Source organism: Ornithorhynchus anatinus, chromosome 2 (assembly GCF_004115215.2).
Source record: "Ornithorhynchus anatinus isolate Pmale09 chromosome 2, mOrnAna1.pri.v4, whole genome shotgun sequence".
Classification (NCBI taxonomy): domain Eukaryota; kingdom Metazoa; phylum Chordata; class Mammalia; order Monotremata; family Ornithorhynchidae; genus Ornithorhynchus; species Ornithorhynchus anatinus.
Genome location: NC_041729.1, coordinates 45,629,754 through 45,653,836, shown reverse-complemented (window position 1 = coordinate 45,653,836; position 24,083 = coordinate 45,629,754). Strand labels below are relative to the sequence as shown.

The window sequence follows — 24,083 nt, the reverse complement described above, 5'->3', positions numbered from 1 at the left end:
TAGGTGCTTTCCCCCACAAAAGCCTATGGTTCCCCCACCCCAGAAGTATTAAACTTTAATTCGGCCTTGCCTGCTTCAGAAGGGCCTCAAGCTACATCTCTTCATTATTTGGCAAAGGTGATATGGGAAAGTAGCAGCTTTTGGGTTTATCATATTATTGAGACTCTGGCTAGTTCCAACCGTTTTATAGTTTCTCTAAACAAAGACTTCTCTGGTAGCCAGAAGATGCTTCCAGTGTCCCAAGTAAAGTTCTCTGCCTAGAGTGGACCCTCAGTTAATGATATTAATTACTTGATTGTTTTTCATTTCTTTTCTTGGACTCAAGGTTGCTATGAAAAGCTACCTAGAGCACCTTTTGTACCAGCCCCAACAGTTGCTGGCAGATTTCCGGCAGACAGATCACCAGCAGTTCCAAACTGCCATGAAGAGTCTCTTCGCTAACAAGAAGGGCCACTTGGTAAGTGTGGTGCTATAAACCCAGTGAGAAAGAGGAGCCAGGATTTAAGGGGACAGGCCTTTGGACTCTGGCAAAGCCCTTCTTAAGATCTAGTGGGTGTGAACGCACACACAAACACACACCACACCTGTCCCTCCCTGACTCTCCTCCACCCCGGCCCCCAAACACACACATGTTGGAACTGTTGACTGGAGCTGGAAGGACCAACTGGTCATTGGATGGAAATCGAGGCCTCCCCTTGCAGGCTGGCATCTCCCCTAAGGCAAGAACTAGGAAGAAGCCCCCTCCTGTCCACATTTACTGATGCCTGCAACAGGGTCTGATGAATAGATTCAGGACTGGCCCTCGAGGAAGGTAAAAGCAGTTACTTAGAATACTGGAGCCACCGGAAGCCACTAGAAGCAATAATTCCCTGCTGCCAGGGCTGTCAGGATTCTTAGTATGGCCACTGTGCCACCAAGAGCAGTGGAAATGGTACCCCAAAATGACTCCCCGACTGCCTCTGCACTCCCCATTTCTACCTCCTTCCTCTTTCTCATGCACCTTCGAGGCCCAACTCCTATTAGAGTGTCCATGGACTCCTTGTTCTTACTCCTCTTTCTGGAATTCTTGGCACTATGGGGGTTCCTCTCCAAGAAAGCCTTCATAAAGATCTCTAATACTCCTTTGCGCCCTTGGGAGTCTTCTTGATCTTAGGACCCCTCCCCAGAGAGAGGCCCCTATTACCCACTCCCCATGCTCAGAAAGGAAGAGAAAGGGTTCCCCAAGGAACTGGCCACCTACCCTGTTCTTGCCTTCGTTTTGAATAGAGGAGCCCTTTCTGTTCTTCCCCTCTGAGGTGAGAGAGGCTGGAAGTGAGGAAATTGTATAGGTCAGAAGGTCATTCCTTTAGTGAGGTCTCATGATGCATAGTACTTGTCTTATAATGGATTGCTGAAGGATATTTTGTCTGAGGCTGCCAAGTAAGATGGTACTAAAGATGGCAACATGACAGCAGCATGGTATCAAAGACAACAGTCTAACAACATGGGGGCCAGTGAGAAAATCAAAGATGAAAAAGAGAAGTGTTTGGAAAGAATTCCAGGTAATCATAGTTTTCATTTCACAGGGTCATGAAATGTGGAACAACTTTAAAAATTTCACACAACTCTTGCCTTTACTCTTTTTCCTCTTTCCCCATTTAATTTCACACTTTGGGGTGGAGACAGCAAAGTGGAAGGAGTAGCATGGTAGGGGACACATCAAAATGTTGCTGTTTGGTTTAACAATTCAACTAGGGCCAGCCCTGGACAGTTTTGGTCCCTGAGGGCTGAACACATAGAAAATCAGAAAGATTGAAAGAATAAAAGGACATGAGGGATGGATGGTAATACCAGTTAAAGAGTTCATTTGACCAATCCAGCATTTGCCCAGTATCTCTAAGACTATTAAGATTCCTGTCTTCCCCATGCCAGGGAATAGGAGTAGTAGCTGGTGAATCTCAATCACTTGGACATAAACTGCCCTTCTTCTAGTAATTTGAAATGGACTAACTGGATCCAGTTGGTGTTATTTAGATATTACTAACATTTGCTAATGGAATGCCTCACTGGAGGTCCAGAGGGATGTTACTGTCTCAATAAAGAACTGGCTAAGAAGTTGACAATACCTTGAGGCCGCCAAATAACATTTTAGAGGGAAAAAAAAATCCACCAAAATGTTAATGATGTAAATATAACTGCAGTTTTTCTGTTCAGTTATTTGAATGGTGGGTTGTTAAATGGTCTGAATACTGGAGAGGAAGGGGAGAGTGGTTTAGAATTGCATACCTGTAGAGTTCCCTGAAAGAATAGTTCTTCAAGTGTTCACACCTTTAATTAATATTACCCAGCAGCCTACTATTCACCATGCTAATCAATCAGTTCAACTCTCTCCTGATTCTTACAGGAGCTCGAGGACATCGTCATTGACCTGGAAGAGATCAGAGAGCGTGTCCTGCAGACCCCTGGAGGAAATCGCACCTTATTCCTCATTACTCTGGAGAAATGTTTCCAGGTTTTGAGTTCCTTTGAGTGTGTGGATATTTTGAGCCAGGTGTTGAAGGTATCCTCAGTGAGCTATCTCCAGCCTGAGATTGTCAGGAGACTCCCCAGTGATCTCCAGGAAGACTCCTTCAAGAACTTGTGAGCCTCCTTCATCTTCTTGATGGTAGACCCAAAAAGGGTGGATTTTAGAATTGGGCTGAGCTGTGGGGGGAAGGGTAAGTTGATTTGTTGGACTGAACTGTAACTGTAAGCATAGACTGCAACTAATATCCAGAAACCCAGCCCCTGGACTGATTTGCTTTCAGTTGGACTCTTGCCAACCAGGGCTGTTTTGTTTTGGTTTTAATGATATTTGCTAAGCACTCACTATTTCCCAGACATTGTACTAAGTGCTGATGTGGAAACAAGTTAATCGGTTTGGACATAGTGCCTCTCTCATATGGGGCTTACAGTCTTAATCCCCATTTTACAGGTGAGGTCACTGAGACACAGAGAAGTGAAGTGACCTGTCCTTGGTCTCACAGCAGACAAGTGGCAGAGCTGGGATTAGAACCCAGCTCCTTCTGACTCCCAAGTCCATGCTGTATACACTAGGCCATGATGCTTCTCCATGTTGAATGCATAGAATTAGGAGTCTGATAACAATAATAATGATAGCATTTATCAAGCACTTATTGTATACTAAGCACTGTGCTGAGTGCTATGATGCAAGATAAAGCGAATTCAGCTTCTGTCCCGAAGGAGCTCAAGTTCTGAGAGAGAGAGAGAACAACTATTTTATCCCCATTTTACAGATGATAAAACTGAGGTATAGAGAATTTGAGTGGCTTTTCCAAGGTCACACAGCAGCCAAGTGGCGGAGTCAAGATTAGAACTCAGGTCTCCTGAATCCTAGGTGTATGCTGTTTCCATTAAGCTGTGCTAGCTGTGTGCAGAGCACTGTACTAAGCGCTTGGGAAAGAACAATACAACAATAAACAGATACATTCCCTGCCCACAAAGAGCTTATAGTCTAGAGGAGGGAGGCAGACATCAATACAAATAAATTCATTTAGGATATGTACATAAGTGCTGTAAGTGCTTATTCAATAGTATTTATTGAGCACTTACTATGTGCAGAGCACTGTACTAAGCGCTTGGAATGAACAAGTCAGCAACAGATAGAGACAGTCCCTGCCGTTTGACTGGCTTACAGTCTAATCGACCGGTTTACAGTCTAATCGCTATGTAAGTCTAAGTGCTTATGTAAGTCAGGGTGATGCAGAAGGGAGTGGCAGAAGAGGAAAGAGGGGAGTGCAGAGTCTCGGAAGTCCTCTTGGAGGAGATGTTCCTTCACTAAGGCTTTGAAGGAGGGGGCAGTAATTGTCAAATTTGAGGAGGGAGGGCGTTCCAGGCCAGAGGCAGGATGTGGACCAGGGGTTGGCGGCAAGACAGGTGAGAGCGAGGCACAGTGAAAAGGTTAGCACTAGAGGAGCAAAGTGGGTGGGCTGGGTTGTAGAAGGAGAGGTGAGGTAGGAGGGGGCAGGTGAGGGACTGCTTTAAACCCATCATCTTTCGTGTGAACTGGCCAGGGGAGCTTCTGATAGGACTGGGGTGGAGGTGTGGAGTCAGTCATCACATTGAGTCTTCCTATCGGCACACGGCCCACAGAGACTCCCTCCTCCCTCTACTCCCCTCACCCCTCCATCCTCTACCTTCTGCCATCCATTCTTTTCCCTACTCCCTCCCCTGCTCCATCTCTTGAAGTGTGTAAAAAGTGAGAGGGAATCTACAGAATGTAGAGGTCCACCTGTATACTCTAACAGTTCCAGAACTGAGTGTGGATAGGCTGGAGTAGTTGCTAGTTTAACATGCTCAATTCATTTTCTTTTGTTCTTAAGAACATTAGAAAAGCTATTGCTTTATCAAACCAGTGGCCCATTCTGCCTGCTATTCTGTCTCCGACAGTAGCAATCTTGGAGGAGATAGGTAATGGTTGCCCTCCTTGATATTAAACCGTTATTTAGGGATTTGCCATCCAGCATCCTTAATATTTTCCTCCATATCCCTTACTTTTCTCTAGTTAACCTCTTATCTATGAGAACCTTTTGAACCTGCTGATCATTTTGACCTTCACATCTTTCAATGGTAACAAATTTAACTATGTGAAAAGGTGTTTCTGATTATTTGCTTTGACCCTATTACTTTCAAGTGTGAAAGGGTCCTGGTGCTGTGGATTTAGTGAGCAACAATTCAGAGTGTACCCTGTCTTACTCTCTTCATGGTTTTGTAAAGGTCAATTTCTGTCTTCACCTTTTAAGGCTGAAAAGCCCTAATCTGCATGCCAGGAGTGTGCTGTTTGCACTGGAGTGGATAGAAGGTTAGACATAGTCCATGTCCCACATGGGGCTCATAGTTCCCATTTTACAGATGAGGAAACCAAGGCAAAGAGAAGTTAAGAGACTTCCCCAAGGTCACACAACAGACAAGTCATGGATCTGGGAATAGAACCCAGGTCCTCTGACTCCCAAGCCCGTGGTCTTTTGGCTAGGCAACACTGCTTTTATTTAATGGTGATGCCATGCCTTTTGTTTTATTTTCTGTTTCCATTCTGATATCGCCTAGCATTCCGTAGACCTTTTTGACTCTTCTTTTCATTAAACTGATGATTTTAAAGAAGCGTCAACAACGACTCCAAGATCTCTCTCCTGAGTCGTGACTATTAGCCCAGCATCATGAAGTTGTAATTTGGATTCTTTTTCCCTAGGTCCCCTTCTTTGCACTTGCTCAGATTGAAGATCATCTGCCTCCTCATTCATCTTGACTATATCTAGCCTAATCTGATTATTCCGCATCCATCCTAGTGCTTAGCACTTTGCACATATTAAAATCTTAAAAAATACCATTACTGATTCATGAGGTGTCCCTACAATTTATTCCCATCTGAATGGCATTTCACCTGCTGGAAATGTGTAATATCTGTAGACTTGGAGACTTCACTATATACTCCCTCTTCCACATCATTTAGGAAGCCAGAAAATAAAACTGGTTGTAACAGTGAGCCCTGAAGAGCCATACTATTTACATACATTTCTCCACCCTGAGAACTAGTCATTTAATACGTATCTTCTAGCCTATTTGCTCTCTAAGAAAAAACATTCCTTTCAGTCCCACGATTATGTTTTTTGGGGGTTTTTGGTTTTTTTAATGGCTGTGATATGGAATCTAGTCACAGACCTTTCGAGAATCTAAAAATTAATATTATGTCCATTAGTTTCCTAAATTCTTTTTGACCCCTTCAATGAAATCCAAAAGATTAGTGAGGCTTTACACCTTACATACTATCTTATCCCCAACAAAATGTGTTTTTCTAAGATTCTGATCTTAATTATAGTTTCTGGGCAGAGAAGTATTTAATTCCCAGGATTACCTCTGGAAGTCTCCTCATAGATATGAGCCACACTGGCAGCCTATCAGTCTTTCAACTACAATGCCTGTTAGTAAACAATATATTACTCTGTTGTCAGGAGTTCAAAAAGTTTCCTCTAAAACTCGTGTTGCTGCATCTGGTCCCAAGGATGTATTGTTGCTTAGATTACTCATTTTGGCCTAAAACATCCAGTTATTTTAACTGAAACAAAGAATAATTTTAGCCTAGGAATCTCTCTAAAAATATTCTCACCCAAAAGTCTCATTGAATTCCCTAGTTTGTTTTTTTTTCTACCTCCTTTTCATGTCTGAATGCACCTTTAACTCCACAGTTATTGGATTTACCCCTGGATTCCCTAACTGACTTCTGAAAGCTTTTGATATATTTGAGGAATTTTGTGTTATTAATAATAATGTTGGTATTTGTTAAGCACTTACTATGTGCAAAGCACTGTTCTAAGCGCTGGGGTAGATACAGGGTAATCAGGTTGTCCCACGTGGGGCTCACAATCTTAATCCCCATTTTACAGATGAGGGAACTGACGCCCAGAGAAATGAAGTGACTTGCCCACAGTCACACAGCTGACAAGTGGCAGAGCTGGGATTCAAACCCATGACCTCTGACTCCCAAGCTAAGCTAAGCTAAGCTCCCAAGCTAAAAATTAAGTTATTAGTTTGACAACTCTTGACTGATGCTCTTAAATCTATTTTTGGGCCTGCCTACTTGTCCGTTTGCTTATGAGAACTTTTATGGATACTTTATGGACTATCCTACTAATTTTGTTTTAGTTACCCCTTTTAACTCTTTGCTAATTTGGGTGATATTGTTTTCAAGTTCCTTTTCTAAAATAGCTTGGTTTCTTTCCTTCTTTTGTTTTGTGTTGTTTCATCCCAGAAAGAATGTTAAATTTGCCAAAGTTGTTCTCTCACTTATACATTATGGACCAATTCCTGTCCACTACTCAAAATTAAATAGAAGATAAAGGCCAACTGATATAGAAAAACAGTTAGTTATCCTATTCAAAAACCTTTCTACTGTTTCTCTTCCCATTCATTTTTCAGTCAATCTTTGTGAGCATGTCTGAAGTCTCCTACTATTATTACCATCCATGTTATGACGTTTTCCTCAACTCAGTTAACTTTTTCTTGCTCACTGTCTTTATCCTCATCAGTTGGTCTATAGAACACCTCCAAATATGATATTTTCTTAAGGTCTGAATTCTTATCTACAGGGATTCCAGGGCACTCCCCTTTTATTGGTAAAGTTATTATGTTGTCCCTCATACACAGTGTCCCGCCCCTGCCCCTACCCTTACCTAGTCTTTCCTACAGAGTTTGTAGCCCTGTATCTCATTGTTGGTTTTTCCCCCTACCATGTCTCAGAGATGTCAATTCTATTAAGGTCTTCACTAGCTCCTGATTTCATCTATTTCATTTTTAGGGCTTCTAGCCTTCGTATGGAATATTTTCATATTTATGCTTTGTTTCCCCTTCAATAATCAATCAGTATTATTTATTAAATGCTTACTGTGTGCAAGGCACTTGAGATAGTACCAAGCTAAAGAGTTGTTAGCCATGATCCTTCCCCCAAGAAGCTTATACCGCTGTCTCTCAGCTACTCCACCTTAGACACCCTTACCTGCAGAAAACATATCTGGTCTCTGAGGGCCAGGAGATCCTTGGACTGGTCACAGATGTATAAAATCTGCCCCAGAGGCAGGTCTTTTACATATTATACCTACCACACTGGATGACAGAACTCTTCTGCTGCTGAGATTCTATCCTCATCATTGGGTAATCCCTCTAGTCTAGTTAATGTTGGTATTTGTTAAGGGCTTACTATGTGCAGAGCACTGTTCTAAGCGCCGGGGTAGATACAGAGTAATCAGGTTGTCCCACATGAGGCTCACAGTTAATCCCCATTTTACAGATGAGGGACCTGAGGCACAGAGAAATTAAGTGACTTGCCCACAGTCACACAGCTGACAAGTGGCAGAGCCGGAAGTCGAACTCATGACGTCTGACTCCGAAGCCCAGGCTCTTTCCACTGAGCCACGCTGCAATTGGGCAGTTAAGTTTGAGTAGTGACCACAAGCCTAGTTTAAGTTTTTTGTAGTTTTGTGTTCCTTCCAGATGAATTTGGCACTTGGAGGGTTTACAGCACCTCCCACAGCAAATGGAAACTGCCCTTTGCATAGTTGTTGTTGGCTGCACCCCGTAGGAACCCTTCCTGGATCTCTTCTCCCATTTTACTGAAAGTTTACTAGAACAGCATTGTTAATAACTGGCTCATCTCCCTGTAGGGTTGATCTATGGGGTTAAAGAAGGCAGAATTCAGTTCTATTTGGACATCTGTGTGATAGGAAGACCCAGAGAAGGAAAAAGGAAAACTCCCTTCAGTTATACAAAGATGTTTTGGGGGTATTTGTTTTTTGGGGTGTTTGCTTTTTTGGGGGGTTGTATTTATTGAGTGTCACTAAGCTCTTGGGAAAGTACAGTATGACAGAGACTCCCTGCCCGTAACAAGCTTACAAGTCTAGAGGAAAGTTGTGAAACCAATAAGTTTTCCCTTTTATTTCCCACACCTCCTGAGGAAGACCTGATCATTTACCCTTTAATGCTAAAGCCGCAGCAATCTCTGCATCTCTTTGTGAGCATTCACTGTTTTCTGATCTAGGTCAGCAGTGTTCAAGGATGTATATGACAAAACTTCAGCACACACGCAGAGAGCTCTCTACTACTGGATGACAGAGATTTTGCAGAAATCTTCTAACTCTAGCGGTAAGATGGCATGTGAATGACAAATGGAGAGGGTGCTTATCTTTGCCAAATTTAATCTGAGAGGATTTTACTATTCCTAAATTAGGGCCATTCCAATTTTGAAAAGAAGCACGTGACCAGGTCTGAACTAGAAAATGATCAAGAACTTCCAGTGCCAGAAAATGACTCACTTTTTTGTGGGTAATTGAGTCTAACATGCACCTTTATTTTTGCTAGTGTAGACAACACTGTTACCTTTTGGGGTCTCCTCTTATCTAATAACAGGTAAGGGGATCTGCGAATTTGAGCCAGAGGATTATCTATCAGTGTCAACACCCTGTGCATACTTGAAAAATTGGCCTTCTCTTGCAAAATAGAGCTAACCAGTGGAAAGGAGTAAACACTTCACTGAAGGAGGCACATTGAATAGTGTCAGTTCTCTACTAGGAAATACTGTTGTAAAGCCAAATCACCTAAAAGTGAGTCCAATCCCCTCTGATAATGCAAATTATTTTAATCCCCTTCAGCAGTATTTGAATTTTTCTCACAAATGCTGACCAACCCACTTTGGCTCAATGCACAGAATTCAACAATGTTATTCAGACATGCCTGTGTTTGGTTGTATTGCTAAGCAATGATTTCAGTGGTCCATAAACAATCTAATAGCTTTATATAAATCTGGTTAAATTTCAGGCCACTAAATTATTATTTAGCCCTTCAGCTCTCCTCTCAAAGCCAGCTTCAATAGACTTATCTCTAGATTGTTGGGGGATGGATACCTTTAAGAAATTTTCAAAATTTCCTGAGACTGAAGAGAGAGGCATTCTGATAAAGACATTTTTATGATGGGAAATTATTTTTATTTTATTTATTTTTTAATGATATTCATCAAGTGCTTGCTATATACCAGGCACTGTAATAAATGCTGGAGTCGTGACAAACGAATCAGGTAGGACCCAGTCCCATGTGGGGCTTGCACTCTTAATCCCCATTTTCCAGATGAGGTAACTGAGGCAGAGAGAAGTTGAGTGACTTGCCCAGCATCACAGAGCAGGCAATTAATGGAGCTGAGATTAGAACCCAGGTTCTGTGACTCATACTGCTTCTCCTTTTTATTTAAGCTAGTAGCCTCACTTATTATGCTGTCAATTGTTTTGAGGTTTCATTGGGGCACAGAACAATTTGTCAATGATGAAATCATTCTTTGGCAGTTAACTAAATAAACTCCTTGTGGCAAAAATGGAAAGAATCTGAGATTTTAGAGATCTGTGATGGATTGGCAACAAAGACCCTATTTGAAATTACATATCTGTATAATTCCACTGTTGTATTCTTTTACTGCATAATGAGGCAGATGATTCCATCTCTTGGGTCAGTGCGGAAAACCTTTGGATTTTGGGAAGATATATGGTTCACCTCCCAATAGAAGAAATCATGAAAATCAGTCCCAGTGAAGTAAGTAGAAACCTTTAATTAAATTCACACCTTATCAGTAGCGTGAGCCAAAACCTAAACCTGTGCTTCTCATTCAGGCAGTTTGATGGTCCTAGTTTGGTAAGCCCGCAGTTAGGTCTACTGAACAAAAACCATGTAGAACACAATGAAAAATAAAATATATACATATTTGAACTATAAATGAAGAGTAAATGAAAAACTATGAAAACCTGATTGTCATCTCCTTAATGTGGGGAACTGTGGAGGAAAGAAAGGACTAGGTGTGTTGAGCACACCATCTCAGGGAGTTGTGCTAAAAAGACTGAAAACTACAATTAAAAATTTTTCCAAGTCCCATAACAAAATCCTCATAATACCCTAATACTTCTAAATAACAAATCCAATAAACTACTTGCTCGATACCTAACACCTACTTCACAGTTGAAATAATTCCACTGCCTAGGATGAATCCAAATTTTTGGAGGAAAATAATCCCAAACCTGCATAACGGCAGAGCACTGCTTGGGAGAGTTGGTAGATGTTCTCTCTGCCCACAAGGAGCTTACAGTGAAAACTGTTCTTAAAATACCAAGGGGGAAGTAACCTCATTCTCAATTAAAGGGGAAGCTTTGAAAATAGTTATTTTTATCGTCATTTCAGGGTTGGTTGAAAGCTATTTAAACCTGAAGCTTTGGAGGCCAGGGGGTTGCCAGGTGACTAAGGAAGTCCACCAGCCTGACAGCTAAGGGTGTTAGTGGTTTTCTCCCCCCTTCACTCTTCTGCCAGTCTGCCCAATCCTGGAGAATTGCCACTAATAAACCAGAATAGCAACAAGGTGAGAGAAAAGATCTGGGGATTAGTAAAATCTGAATTATTCTTTGTCAATCAAATGAACATGCGATCTTCAGAGTAACCAGGTAGAATTAGAAATGCAGATAGTAGTAGGTTCAGGGCTACTACTACAGGTTCATTACTGTTATCTGCTTGGCATTCTCATTGCAAATGTTTATTTGATGGTGAGGGTGGATTCTGATCAAAAACAAACGTTTCCAGCTAATGGAGAAACTAGGGCCTGGAGGCCCCAGGAAGCAGGACAAATGCAGTTTCTCTCTTTTTCTACTCCTCTGCCCCTTTGAGTCTATCCCCTTGTAATAATAAAACTTCTTCCAGGATTGTTGGCTTGGGGAAATTGTTCCTCCCTAGAAGGTATTGCTGCTGCAGCCACAACCACGTCTTGCCAGGTGCTGTGTGGGGCTGTAGAAGTCTGAGACAAGGAATGAAAGCTGACTTGCATCTGTAACTTCCCTCCATAGTCCTGAGGTACTTCTGCCCCATGCAGACTTGACCTTTGACCCCACATCCTAAATCCCCATAGGCGTCATATGTTAGGACTGCAGCCTCCAAAGAAAGGTGTCATGAGGCAGGGGTTGGAGGGACATAAGAGCATCTGCTTCTTATGTGTTGATCAGGGAAGGAAGATAATGTGACATCCATCAGGTTAAGGGCAACTAATGTGCTGTGTGATGATCTTTTAGTCCTCCTGACCTGCTGTCTCATCTTTGTCCACTAGATTGGCTTGTTCATTAGCTATGACAATGCAACCAAACAACTGGATACAGTTTATGACATCACACCTGAACTGGCTCAAGCTTTCTTGGAGAGAATCAATTCTTCAAGCTTCGACATGAGAAACACCTCCACCATACACAGGCAAGGAGGAGGGATTTCTCAGCACTCTGAAAACTCCCTGAGAAACAAAAAAGCTCAAGGCAGTGACAGCAGGCAAACAACTTAATTTATTTAATGGTTGCCTTATCAAATAAGGCACTTATCAATCAATGATATTTATTCAACAGCTACTGAGTGCAAAGAACTGTACAAAGTGCTTGGAAGAGTACAACATAAGCAAGCACATGTTCCCTGCCTTCAAGGAACTTGAAATCTAATGGGGAAGAATGGTAGCAACAAGTACTTACAAATCGTGGGAACAAGAGGCAGAATGAGGATATAACAGATTGTAATTTGAATGAATGAATCAGTCAGTGGTATTTATTGAGCATTTACTGGATGCAGAGCATTGTACAAAGCACTTGGGAAAATACAAGAGATGGCAAACATATCTCCTGCCCACAAGGAGTTTACAATTTAGAGGGGTATAGATCTAAGTACATAGGCGACGCAGAAGGGTGAGGGAGTAGGGGGAAAGAGCTAAATCAGGGAAGGCATCAGAATGAAATAGTTAAAGAATTAAATATGCTTTTGAATACACATATGTAAATGTATGCTGAGGATGGGAATAGTATACATAAGAGATAAAGGATGTCTGTTTAGGTTGAAGTGGCTCGGGCATTATGAATTAATTGGGGGGGTCTTCCTGGAGAAGAGGTGTGTGTTTTTAGGAGTTTTGAAGGTGTAGTTTGGTGTATTTGGTTGGGAAGGAGTTCCAAACTGGGGAACTGAAGTAAGCAGTGGGTTGGAGGAAATAGAATCAAGATAGTAGGTGAGGTTGTCACGTCAGTGAGTAATGGTATCCCTTCCCAAGACACTATTCTTAAGAGAAGTTTAAAAGTAGCCAAATAAACTGGGCACAAGCAGAGAAGTCCTAATATGGCAAGGTGGCTGTATTGTGGTTATAGACATGGCATCTGGTAGATCCAAAGGAAAGGGATCAAAAAGGCTCTCTATACATGCATGGGTGGAACTGAATAATTCTTCCAGCACCTCCTACCTGTTCCACAATCTCAATCATTCCTGGACAAGTGTTTTTTAATTGCTCAGGGTCTCAACTGGCTGTTCTCAATTGGTGAATTTTAAGCATTTGTTTCCTGTGATTCACTATGTTCCCTATTTCCTCAAACAGGTTGGGCTTGCTGGTTTGTTTTTATGATGACCTAGAGGAACTCGATGCCACTGTGGCACAGGTTTTACTTCATCAGATGATCAAATGCAACCGGTTAAGAGGTTTTCAAGCTGATGTTCAGAAGGTACCAGCACCATGCATAAATCCTCACCCTCTTCCAGAGAGTAGAATTCCCAGACTCCAAAACTTACCTTGCCTTGGGAGAGGTGATAGGGCATTGAAAACCAGAGAACTGTACCTTTCCCAGTGACTATTTCCTCTTAATCCTGCACACTGCTTGATAATTCAGGGGAAAGGGGAGGCATAGAGGCATTTAAGCATGGAGAGCTCAATTATACCTCCTTACCTTTTCCATGCTGAGGAAGAGCTTTATTGGCTCCAAAAGTCATTGCTTACAGTGGTCTGGGCTCCCAGAGGATCCATTTATTAGCCCTCCCCAAAGCTAAAAAAGTTCTAAAGATGCCAGGACTTTAGAGGCTGAGCTCGAGCAAACCCAGCACAAATAAGCAGTGCAAGACTATACAATCATCCTCCATTATAACCTTCTTCTTTTAGTGCTTTTTCACAATAGAGTTCTTGAATTTTAATGTGGATGTTTCTTTTATCCCTCTCCCTTTGAGGTAATACTTCTACATCTACCGTGGCTTAAATACTTCATTTTCCCTCCCTACTTCATTACAGTTTAGCACAGATAATGACAGATAGCGATTGTGTTAGCAGGGGTGACTTTTGCGTGAATAGGAGGTGAAAGATAACACTTTGAAAATTGACTATGGCATTTACATAGATGCAGATTTTTTAATGGTATTTATTAAGTGCTTACTATATGCTAGGCACTGTATTAAGCGCTGGGGTAGATACAAGATAATGAGGTTATACACAGTCCATGTCCCACCTAGGACTCGCAGTCTTATTCCCCATTTTACAGATGAGATAGCTGAGGCACAGGGAAGTTAAATGATTTGCCTAAGGTCACACAGCAAACAAGTGGTAGAACTGGTATTAGAACTCTTGTCCTTCTGACTCCCAGGACCGTGCTCTATCCACTAGGTCATACTGCTTCTCAAAAAATCTCATGCAAAACCTTTCATAATTGGTGCATACTGAAAAATGGTGATTTATTAACTAATTTTAAACATTTATATTGTTTGGGTGATTTTTTTGGATATTAGAAATACATTAATGAACTTCACATTATTATGCGTTGGATATGATTCTGTAGTGCATTTCCACATTAACACTCTATTTTCATGGAACCAATTAAGGACACTTACTGTGGTATAGAGTAATGTAGAACCAGATTTGTAAATCCAAAGAAATCCAGTGTCTGTCAAATAGTTTCCGTCTCTTGCCACAAATACATTTCAGATATAGCTTATTTTTGGCTTGTGTTGTGTTTGGGCATCCTGTATTGAGCTGTTTTGGTCAGTGTTTCATTCAGACTTTATTAGTAGTCTTTAGCAGTGCTGTCTGACTGGCCCTACTTCTGGTGAAGAGCTGGTTGATGCTGCCTTTTAATTAGTATTTACAGTGTCTGGGCTCACAGTTCACTGCAGGGAGATCCCTGTACTGGCTGGTGAGTTTTTGGTTTTGATGTTCACACCTAGAATGTCGTATGAGTCATGTAGTTCAGTCTTACCTACTGAGTCCATGACTTTAAGGCCCTGTGAGTCCAGAAGAAACTTCCCAGTCAGGGAGAGCCTTTAAACCATCAACTCTTCTCTCCAGCCAGGTTGATCTCTTTCATTCTGATTGCTTCCCTTAGTTGCTCCATCAATGTGGGGACATGGATGCCTTCAAAGTTGACATTATGCCCTGTTTCCTCTATGTGTTGCTTCAAAGCCTTAAATCCACTCAGGGGACTTCCTGTAGGTCCCCCAGGTTTGCCCAACTACATAACTCACACCAGACTCTAAGAGGGTGGACACTGAAATGTTGAGTCTCAATAAGCACCAGTTTATAAAGATGATGATGATGAAGCCTCATGTCAAAAAAAGATAAATCTCCGGACTGTGAACTGGAATGAAGAGATTGTACTGATAGTAATTTGTGCTACAGAACTTGCACACTCCCTCCCAAGCGCGCACACACACACACACACACACACACACACATATTATACAGAAACCACATTCAAAAATAGAAATGGTTATGGAGTTGGAAAATCTGTATTCTATTCCCACCTCCTGCAGATTAACTGTGTGACTTGGGGCAGATCATTTCATTTTTCGTTGTGTCAGTATCTCCAACTATAAATTGGAAATGAAAATAGTTACTCTTCTTATGCCTCTCAGGTATAGTATAATCCCCCCACCCCCCACCCCCTGGCCCCACCCATATCTGTAATGAAAAAGCTGGGAGGTTAAAATGAGATGTAGACATTTGTGAAAGAGTTTGGGGCTCTTCTGTGAAAAAGGTCCCTGGAAAATAAATGAAACTCATTAAGTCCACATAGATGTAGAGTACCAAATTTCCAGCTCCATTTTTCCCTCTGCTTTTTCTAATTCCAGCTCAAAGCTGAGCTTCTGGATGTCGCCATGGAGAACCAAACCCTGAATGACACCCTGGGCTCCCTGTCTGATGCAGTAGTTGGGCTGACATGCAGCCAATTAGAGTCCCTAGCCCCCGAGGCTGTGCAGAATGCCATCTCTACGCTCAATCAGGTGTCGGGTTGGGCCAAGGGCCAGATCATCATTCTCTCTGGCAAATACTTGGCCCACGAGAAGGTTGGTTTGGGATTGACAAGGGATGGGATCTTCCTCCAGTACAGAGAAACTCAAGAACTAGAACCACTTTCCAAACCAAAGAGTGAATCTTTGGAGGTTAAGGCCCGGGGGTTGGGGGCACATTTGCCCGTTTCCATGCTCTTTTAAAGTTATTCTAAACCTGGTATTTCTGGATCACCCAGATTGGATTTGAGAGATTGAAAGCCAAGTCCTCCAGTATGATCAGTCAATGATACTTACTGAGCACTTACTATGTGCAGAGCATTGTACTAAGTGCTTGGAAGAGTATAGTATAACAAATTTGGTAGACATGTTACCTACCCACAAGAAGCATAGAATCTAGACAGATCTAGACTGAGATGGAAAGATTTAATGGAAAGAGCAGTGGGCTGGGAGTCAGGAGATTTAGGTCCAAGTCCCAATTCTACTAAAATCTTCTGGGTGACCTTGGGCAAGTCACTTAATCTCTCCATGTCCCAAGAAATAAGAGAATAATAGTACGTGTCAAGCCCTACCTCTCCTTCATGCTCAGGGATATATAAGGTTAAATGAGATAAACAATGATTTTCCCCTATTTGGAAAAATTTGAGTGCTCTATCCACTGAAAATTATTATTTTACATTCCAAGGGTATATATTTTTTAAATGCCCTAATCCTAAACAGACTCTTGAATTTTAATTTAAGATTCTTCTCTTTATAGCAATAAAAATAAAAGACCTCTACACTTTCCTAGGTCATATCTTTCTACAACATCAGTCAAATGGGTGCACTTCTGGCTGGGATCAGCACACAGACTTTCTATAATATGGACTCTAAGGAGCTCTCTAATGTTGTTAAGGGGACTATCTCGCAACATGCATCGGATTTATCACTGGCTCAGCAGCAAGGTATCCTCAGTAAGGTAATTTAAAAACCCTTTTACAGTTACCTTAGACCCAGAGAACTTGATTTGGACTATGCAAAACTCATTCTACTAGGCTTTGGTCTAATAGTTCCCCATTTATGTGGCAGGCAGTATTCTGCAGACTCCAGAGGAGGCCTTTGGGTCCAAATACCTCTCAGGCAAATTTCCCTTCCCTCCTTTCTCTGCTCCCTGGCCATGAGACTGTTAATGGGATCTAGTACTTTGTTCTTCTCATTCGATTCATTCAATCATATTTATTCATTCATTCAATCATATTTATTGAGCGCTAACTCTGCAGAGCACTGTACTAAGTGCTTGGAAAGTACAATTCAGCAGTAAAGAGAGAAAATCCCTGCCCAGACTGGATTAAGCGCATACTCTGTGCAGATCACTGGATTAAGCGCTTGGGAGATACATTCCCTTCCCACAGTGAGTTTATAGTTTAGAGAAGTGGAGACAGACATTATTATAAATAAAGAAATTACAGATATGTACAGAGTATTGTAGGGCTGGGAGGAGGGATGAACAGAGAGCAAGTCAGGGTGACACAGAAGGGAGTAGGAGAAGAGGAAAGGGGGACTTAGTCAGGGAAGGGGTCTTGGAGGAGATATGCCTTTAATAAGGCCATGAAGGAGGGGAAAGTAATTGTCTGTTGGATTTGGATTTGGAAGGGAGGAGGTTCCAGGCCAGAGGCAGGACGTGGATGAGAGGTTGGCAGCGACACATACAAGATCGAGGTGAGGTGAGAAGGTTAGCAACAGAGAAGCGAAGTGTGTGGGCTGGGTTGTAGTAGGAGAGTATCGAGGTGAGGTAGGAGGAGGCAAGGTGATTTAGTACTTTAAAGCCAATGGTGGAGTTTTTGTTTGATACGGAGGTGGATGGGCAACCACTGGAGTTTTTTTAGGAGTGGGGAAGCATGTCATGAACTTTTTTGTAGAAAAATAATCCAGGCAACAGAGTGAAGTATGGACTGGAGTGGGGAGAGACAGGAGTCTGGGAGGTCAGCAAGGAGTTTGATGTAGGAATCCTGGAGGGATAGAGTGAGTGATTGTCTTAATGTGGTAGCAGTTTGGATGGAGAAGAAAAGGTGGATTTTAGCAATATTGTGAAGGAGAGACTGACAGAATGTTTTTCTGAATCATAATCCACATTCAGATCAGATCAAAAGTGTATTCCTCATTCTACAGTGCTTCTTTCTGATTTAGCAAATATTTTACATTCAGGTACAAGAACTAAGTAGGAATGAATCAGTCAATCAGTTGTAATTAGCGCTTACTATATGCAAAGCACTGTAATAATAATAATGGTATTTATTAAGTGCTTACTATGTGCCAAGCACTGTTCTAAGCGCTGGGGGGATACAAGATAATCAGGTTGTCCCACGTGGGGCTCACAGTCTTAATCCCCATTTTACAGGTGAGGTAACTGAGGCACAGAGAAGTTAAGTGACTTGTCCAAAGTCACACTGCTGACAAGTGGCAGAGCTGGGATTAGAACCCATGACCTCTGACTCCCAAGCCTGGGATCTTTCCACTGAGCCACGCTGCTTCTAAGCTCTTGGGAGAGTACAATATAACGGAGTTGGTGGACACGTTCCCTTACTACAAAGAACTAGAGGGAATCCATACCAGAGTGTTTGGGGCTTAAACTCATTTACCTTGTGCATCTCACTTTCTCATTTTTCATTAGATGATTGAATCCGGAGATATTTCCTCAGCTGTTGTTGATGAGCAAGGGGTTTTCTTTAAGGAGTTGTCTCTCTCTGACTTATGGAAGGAATCAGGTTTTAACTCTTCAGTTGTGAAAGAAAAGGAGCTACGGAGAAGCCAGGTAATTACCTGATAGCACATTGGGAATGGTTTGGGTGTTGTCCTCCCTGTAAGCAGAAAAGCCTTGGAGGTAACTTCTTTAGAGCTCTGCTCCGTTCTTTTTAGGCTGGATTCTATTCCCAGCTTTCTACCTGGACCTCTCTCCTGCCCCTTGCTTCTATGGAAGCTCCAGGCAAAGGGATCTGAGAGAAGTGGTGTATTGAAGTGACTGTCAAACAGCAACCAAGCAAATCCAGCCATCGAACTTCCTTAGTCTGATATTTAGGAATCAATCAATCAATCATATTCATTGAATGCCTACTGTGTGCAGAGCACTGTAAAAGTGCTTGGGAGAAGGCAGAAAAAAAGAGCTGATAAAGACATTCCCTCCCCACAAGGAGATTGCTGTCTAGAGGAGAGACAGAAATTGTTATAAATATGAATATGTACAAAAGTACTACATGAGTATCAGTCAGTAGTATTTGAGTGCCCACTATGTTTAGAGAACTGTACTAAATGCTTAGGAGAGTATAATGGACCTTATGTAGTCATTCCTGCCTTCAAGGGTAACAGTATTTAACTCCTGACATTTGAGGCTCTGCATCTCATCTATGCTTTGTTAACCTTTTAATTTCTGCTGCAGATATTGACTCTTGTACATTCTTGCTTCAGGCCATGTTTCTCTATGAGTTCTTGTCAAAGATGACTGGAAAGCCTGATGAACTTCTAAGGTAAGAGATTATAGCCATGGCCTAGTGGATAGAGCAAGGGCCTGGGAGTTGGAAGATCCTGGGTTTTAATCTTGGCTCTGCCACTTGTCTGCTGTGTGACCTTGGGCAAGTCACTTCTCTGTGCCTCAGTTATCTCATCTGTAAAATGGGGATAAAGACTGTGAGCTCCACGTGGAACAGGGACCGTGTCCAACCTGATTTGCTTGTATCCACTCCAATGCTTAATACAATGCCTGATGCATAGTAAGTTCTTAATAAATAGTATAAATCTCATTATTATTATTATTGTTAGTGCTAATACTGCTGTTACTGCTACTATTACAACTATTTCAATGACAACCACGACAATTCATGCATTCATTCATTCAATAGTATTTATTGAGCTCTTACTATGTGCAGAGCACTGTACTAAGCGCTTGGAATGAACAAGTCGGCAACAGATAGAGACAGTCCCTGCCGTTTGACGGGCTTACAGTCTAATCGGGGGAGACGGACAGACGAGAACAATGGCAATAAATAGAGTCAAGGGAAAGAACGTCTCGTAAAAACAATGGCAACTAAATAGAATCGAGGCGCTGTACATTTCATTAACAAAATAAATAGGGTAATGGAAATATATACAGTTGAGCGGACGAGTACAGTGCTGAGGGGATGGGAAGGGAGAGGAGGAGGAGCAGAGGGAAATGGGAGGAAAAGAGGGTTAAGCTGCGGAGAGGTGAAGGGGGGGGTGGTAGAGGGAGTAGAGGGAGAAGAGGAGCTCAGTCTGGGAAGGCCTCTTGGAGGAGGTGAGTTTTAAGTAGGGTTTTGAAGAGGGGAAGAGAATCAGTTTGGCGGAGGTGAGGAGGGAGGGCGTTCCGGGACCGCGGGAGGACGTGGCCCAGGGGTCGACGGCGGGATAGGCGAGACCGAGGGACGGCGAGGAGGTGGGCGGCAGAGGAGCGGAGCGTGCGGGGTGGGCGGTAGAAAGAGAGAAGGGAGGAGAGGTAGGAAGGGGCGAGGTGATGGAGAGCCTCGAAGCCTAGAGTGAGGAGTTTTTGTTTGGAGCGGAGGTCGATAGGCAACCACTGGAGTTGTTTAAGAAGGGGAGTGACATGCCCAGATCGTTTCTGCAGGAAGATGAGCCGGGCAGCAGAGTGAAGAATAGACTGGAGCGGGGCGAGAGAGGAGGAAGGGAGGTCAGAGAGAAAGCTGACACAGTAGTCTAGCCGGGATATAACGAGAGTCCGTTAACAGTAAGGTAGCCGTTTGGGTGGAGAGGAAAGGGCGGATCTTGGCGATATTGTAATATGACAGTAAGTAGCGTGTCCTAGTGGAAAGACCTCAGGCCTGGCAATCAGAGGACCTGGGTTCTAATTCCAGCTCCCCACTTGCCTGCTGTGCAACCTTGGACAAGTTACTTTACTTCTTTGTGCCTTAGTTCCCTCATCTGCACAGTGGGAATTCAATACTTCTCCCACCTACTTAAACTGTGAGCCCCATGAGGGACCTGATTATCTTGTATCTATCCCAGTGCTTAGTATAGTGCGCGGCACATAGTAAGCACTTAATAAGTACCATTATTATCATCGTTATCACTAATTATAATTGTAGTGTTTGTTAAGCACTTGCTATGTGCCAAACACTGTATTAAGTGCTAGAGTATATACAATATAAGCAGATCAGACCCAATTCCCATCCCTCATGGGGCTCACAGTCATAGAGGACATGAGGGTTGTTGGGACATGGGAGGTATATCATAGAAGCGCAGTTCCTGTGCATTCACCAAAATGTTCAGATTATATTTTCCCAATTCCAGTTTAGGCTAAATCAGATGTTAAATTCACCCCATCTTTTTCTCCCTGCCCTCTCCTCTCTCTGTCTCTCTCAATTTCCGTCTTCCTATTTCTGATTCCCTCTTTCTTTTCTTATGTTCCCTTCCTCTTTCTCTTTTTTGTTTTCCAGGGTAGGGCAGCTGGTGAAAGGAATAACATGCCAGCAGATTGAGAGCATGAGCACTGACTCATTTTTGAGCCATTTCAAGTGCTTTGAAAGTCATCTTCAGTTGCTTTCTCCATATCAGGTAAAATTGGAATCATTTCTCTATCTAATTCTGGGGCTGCACATCCTTCTATAAATGGGTTTATATATTGTGTTCAGGGGCTGAGGTCAATTGTTTCCAGGTCTGTATAGATACAAGGGAAGATTTCATTTTTGAAAGTGGCAAAATAACTGGATGCGGTGAATTCTGAAACTCTAAAGTCTTGGCCAGAGTGATGTGGTCATTCCAAACTCAATTTTGAATTAAGAAGTAGATTTTGAAGTGTGATTTGGTGCTTCCATACTTGTTTTCCCTTGGATCCTTCCTACAAGACTGAAAATATTCCATCCCTTCTTACACTTGTGTTCCCCTCCTCTGGTACTAAATCTTTGAAAATCAGCTTTAATTGCTGGTTTGTATTTATGTGTTTTTATATACAAATTGATCTCTCCAAAAGGGTAAAGAAGACTTCCTGTCATGGGTGAGCTCTTCCTTTTATACATGCAGCACAATAGCTAGCATCTTTTGAGTCTTGAGGAGGAGAATAGAATTCTGCATTTATGATCTCATGAATATGAACCAACTCAGGACTAACAACTAATTTGGACTAGCATCTAACTTTGTTACCTGTACCTATAGCTGTTAGCTGTAGGATAGCAGCATAGATTAAAACATCCCAGGGAGGTGGTTTTCAAAAGCAATTTTATCTTCCTGCTGAGGTTCCAAGATCCAGACTGGTTGCAGGCCTCACCTTCCCATGAGGCAATAGGAAGCATACTGTTGCCAAAGGAGGATTAGAGAATGGCACCCTGAAGTAACACTTGCCCAGTGACCACAGATTCTACAAATGCTAGCCTTTTTGATGCATGCAGCTCCATTCATTTTGGTTCCTCAGTTATCCATTTGGGAAATGAGAGTAATCATTTTTAAGAGCTCCTTATGGTCCTTAAATGAGGTTGTGGAAATTACTGCAGTCCTGCTGCCACTAGGGTATGTCTCTTAGATCTTTGATTTACTTTTATGTATCAGGGAAGAAAATCCCTTAATTCATTGGAGATTATTCTCTATGAAAAATTTTACTTTGAAGATGACTTTGTTTTAAGTGGCAATTTAGCACATTGCAGAAAATTAGGCTTCTCTGACTTGCTCATTCATTTTTCAGTAGCCTCCAGGTGCTTCAAACACCATTTCATTATTTCAGGTTAATTGTTTGGCTTGGAAGTATTGGAAAGTCTCCAGCTCCTCTCTACCTCCCTACCTCTTATTGGCACTCCCGTAAGTGTGAACAACAGTCCCTAATTTTGGCAGCTCCACTGGGGAAAATTAATGGTGAATGAAGTGGTAATATGTATGTATGAGTGTGTGTGAATCAATTATATTGACTGCTCCTCAAGACTGTAAACTAGCTGTGGGCAGGGACTGAGCCTATTTTACTGTGTTGTACTCTTCCAAGCGTTTAGTACAGTGCCCTGCATACAACAAATGCTCAATAAATAGGATTGATTGATTCATTACTGTATGTAAAGCACTGTACTAAATATTTGGGAGAGTACAGTATAACAGAGCTGATGGATATGTTCCCTGACCAAAATGAGTTTAGAGTCTAGAGTGGGAGACAGACATAAATATAGATAAATTATAAATATATACATAAGTGCTGTGGGGCTGATGGAGGGGTGAATGAAGGGTGCAAATCCAAGTGCAAGGGTGATACAGAAGGGAGTGGGAGAAGAGGAAATGAGGGCTTAGTTGGGGAAGGTCTCTTGGAGGCGATGTGAAGTTAATAAGGCTCAAGATCGAGGTTATCTGTCAGTCTGTCTCGTATATGGGGTTGAAGCTTAAATCCTACCTATTTAGGAACCTGTCAGTCGTAAAGCTAAAATCACGGTGGTACTGGGGGATTCCTGTGGTCCCATGTTAAGCTCCAAGATTAGTTTGTCCTGCAAGGATTATGAAGTACCTCTAAACTACATTGGCAGTACAGGTTTACAAAAGGTCAGCTATGCACTTTCTCTCACTCTCTCTCTTTCTATCTCTAGAGCCCACTATCTGGACCTGATCTCAGTTTCTCAGTGCATACCCTTTCTGATCAGCATAGGGAAGATTCAACTGGATGCTCTGGTTTTAGATTCTTACAAAAAGAATTCAGTCCTCAGAAAAGTGCAGCTGTGCCTGGTAAGGATACTTCCTGCCCTCATGAGGACCCTTGAAAGAGACTTTACTACAAACACTCCTTGTCACTTGCAAATTGCTTCTACTGACTCAAAATTTGCCACTTACACCAGTTGGAGTGACCTTTTTTCATGTATTTGTGAAGTGCTTACTATGTGTCAGGCACTGTACTAAGCACTAGGGGAGAGATAAGATAATTAGGTTGGACACAGTCCCTCTTCCACATGGGGCTCACAGTCTTAATCCCCATTCAACATATGAAGTAAAATGAGGTAAAACAAGTGACTAAGTGGCATTAAAAATCTACCCACTCTTATGTTTCAGTGAAAGAAAAATTAACTGCAGCTCAAAATTGTCTCTGCATCATCGGGGAAGAGAAAAGAATGTATTGGAGAGGAGTAGAGGTTGCACTGATGTTCAGAAATCCCTGGGGTGCTTAACCTGGGACTAAATATTCAATCAATATTTACTCTCTAGTATATACTGGAGAAGCAGTATGGGCTAATGAATAGAGCACAGGCCTGGGAGTTAGAAGGACCTGGTTTCTAATCCTGGCAAGTCACTTGACTTCTCTATCCCTCAGTTACCTCAGCTGTGAAGTGGGGATTAAGATTGTGAGCCTCATGTGGGACAGGGACTATGTCCATCCTGATTAACTTGTATCTATTCCAACACTTAGTACAGTGCCTGGAACTTAATAAATACCATTTAAAAAATCAATCAGTCAATCAGTGGTATTTATTGAGCACTTACTGTGTGCAAACCACTGTACTATAGAGTTG

The 24,083-nt window shown here is 42.2% G+C and overlaps 1 protein-coding gene across 1 annotated transcript in view; it reads left to right on the top strand.

Moving 5' to 3' along the window:
* The window catches only part of OTOA (otoancorin), a 54,214-nt gene that overhangs the window by 5,248 nt on the left and 24,883 nt on the right, over positions 1-24,083 (top strand). Inside the window, exons 6-18 of the mRNA XM_029057874.2 lie at positions 326-457; positions 2,384-2,619; positions 8,567-8,670; positions 10,004-10,104; positions 11,654-11,793; positions 12,944-13,067; positions 15,454-15,669; positions 16,403-16,570; positions 18,263-18,403; positions 19,054-19,112; positions 21,054-21,171; positions 22,331-22,404; positions 23,169-23,304. Of these exons, the coding sequence (XP_028913707.1) occupies positions 326-457; positions 2,384-2,619; positions 8,567-8,670; positions 10,004-10,104; positions 11,654-11,793; positions 12,944-13,067; positions 15,454-15,669; positions 16,403-16,570; positions 18,263-18,403; positions 19,054-19,112; positions 21,054-21,171; positions 22,331-22,404; positions 23,169-23,304 (1,749 nt within the window). The remainder of the gene's footprint in view (positions 1-325; positions 458-2,383; positions 2,620-8,566; positions 8,671-10,003; positions 10,105-11,653; positions 11,794-12,943; positions 13,068-15,453; positions 15,670-16,402; positions 16,571-18,262; positions 18,404-19,053; positions 19,113-21,053; positions 21,172-22,330; positions 22,405-23,168; positions 23,305-24,083) is intronic.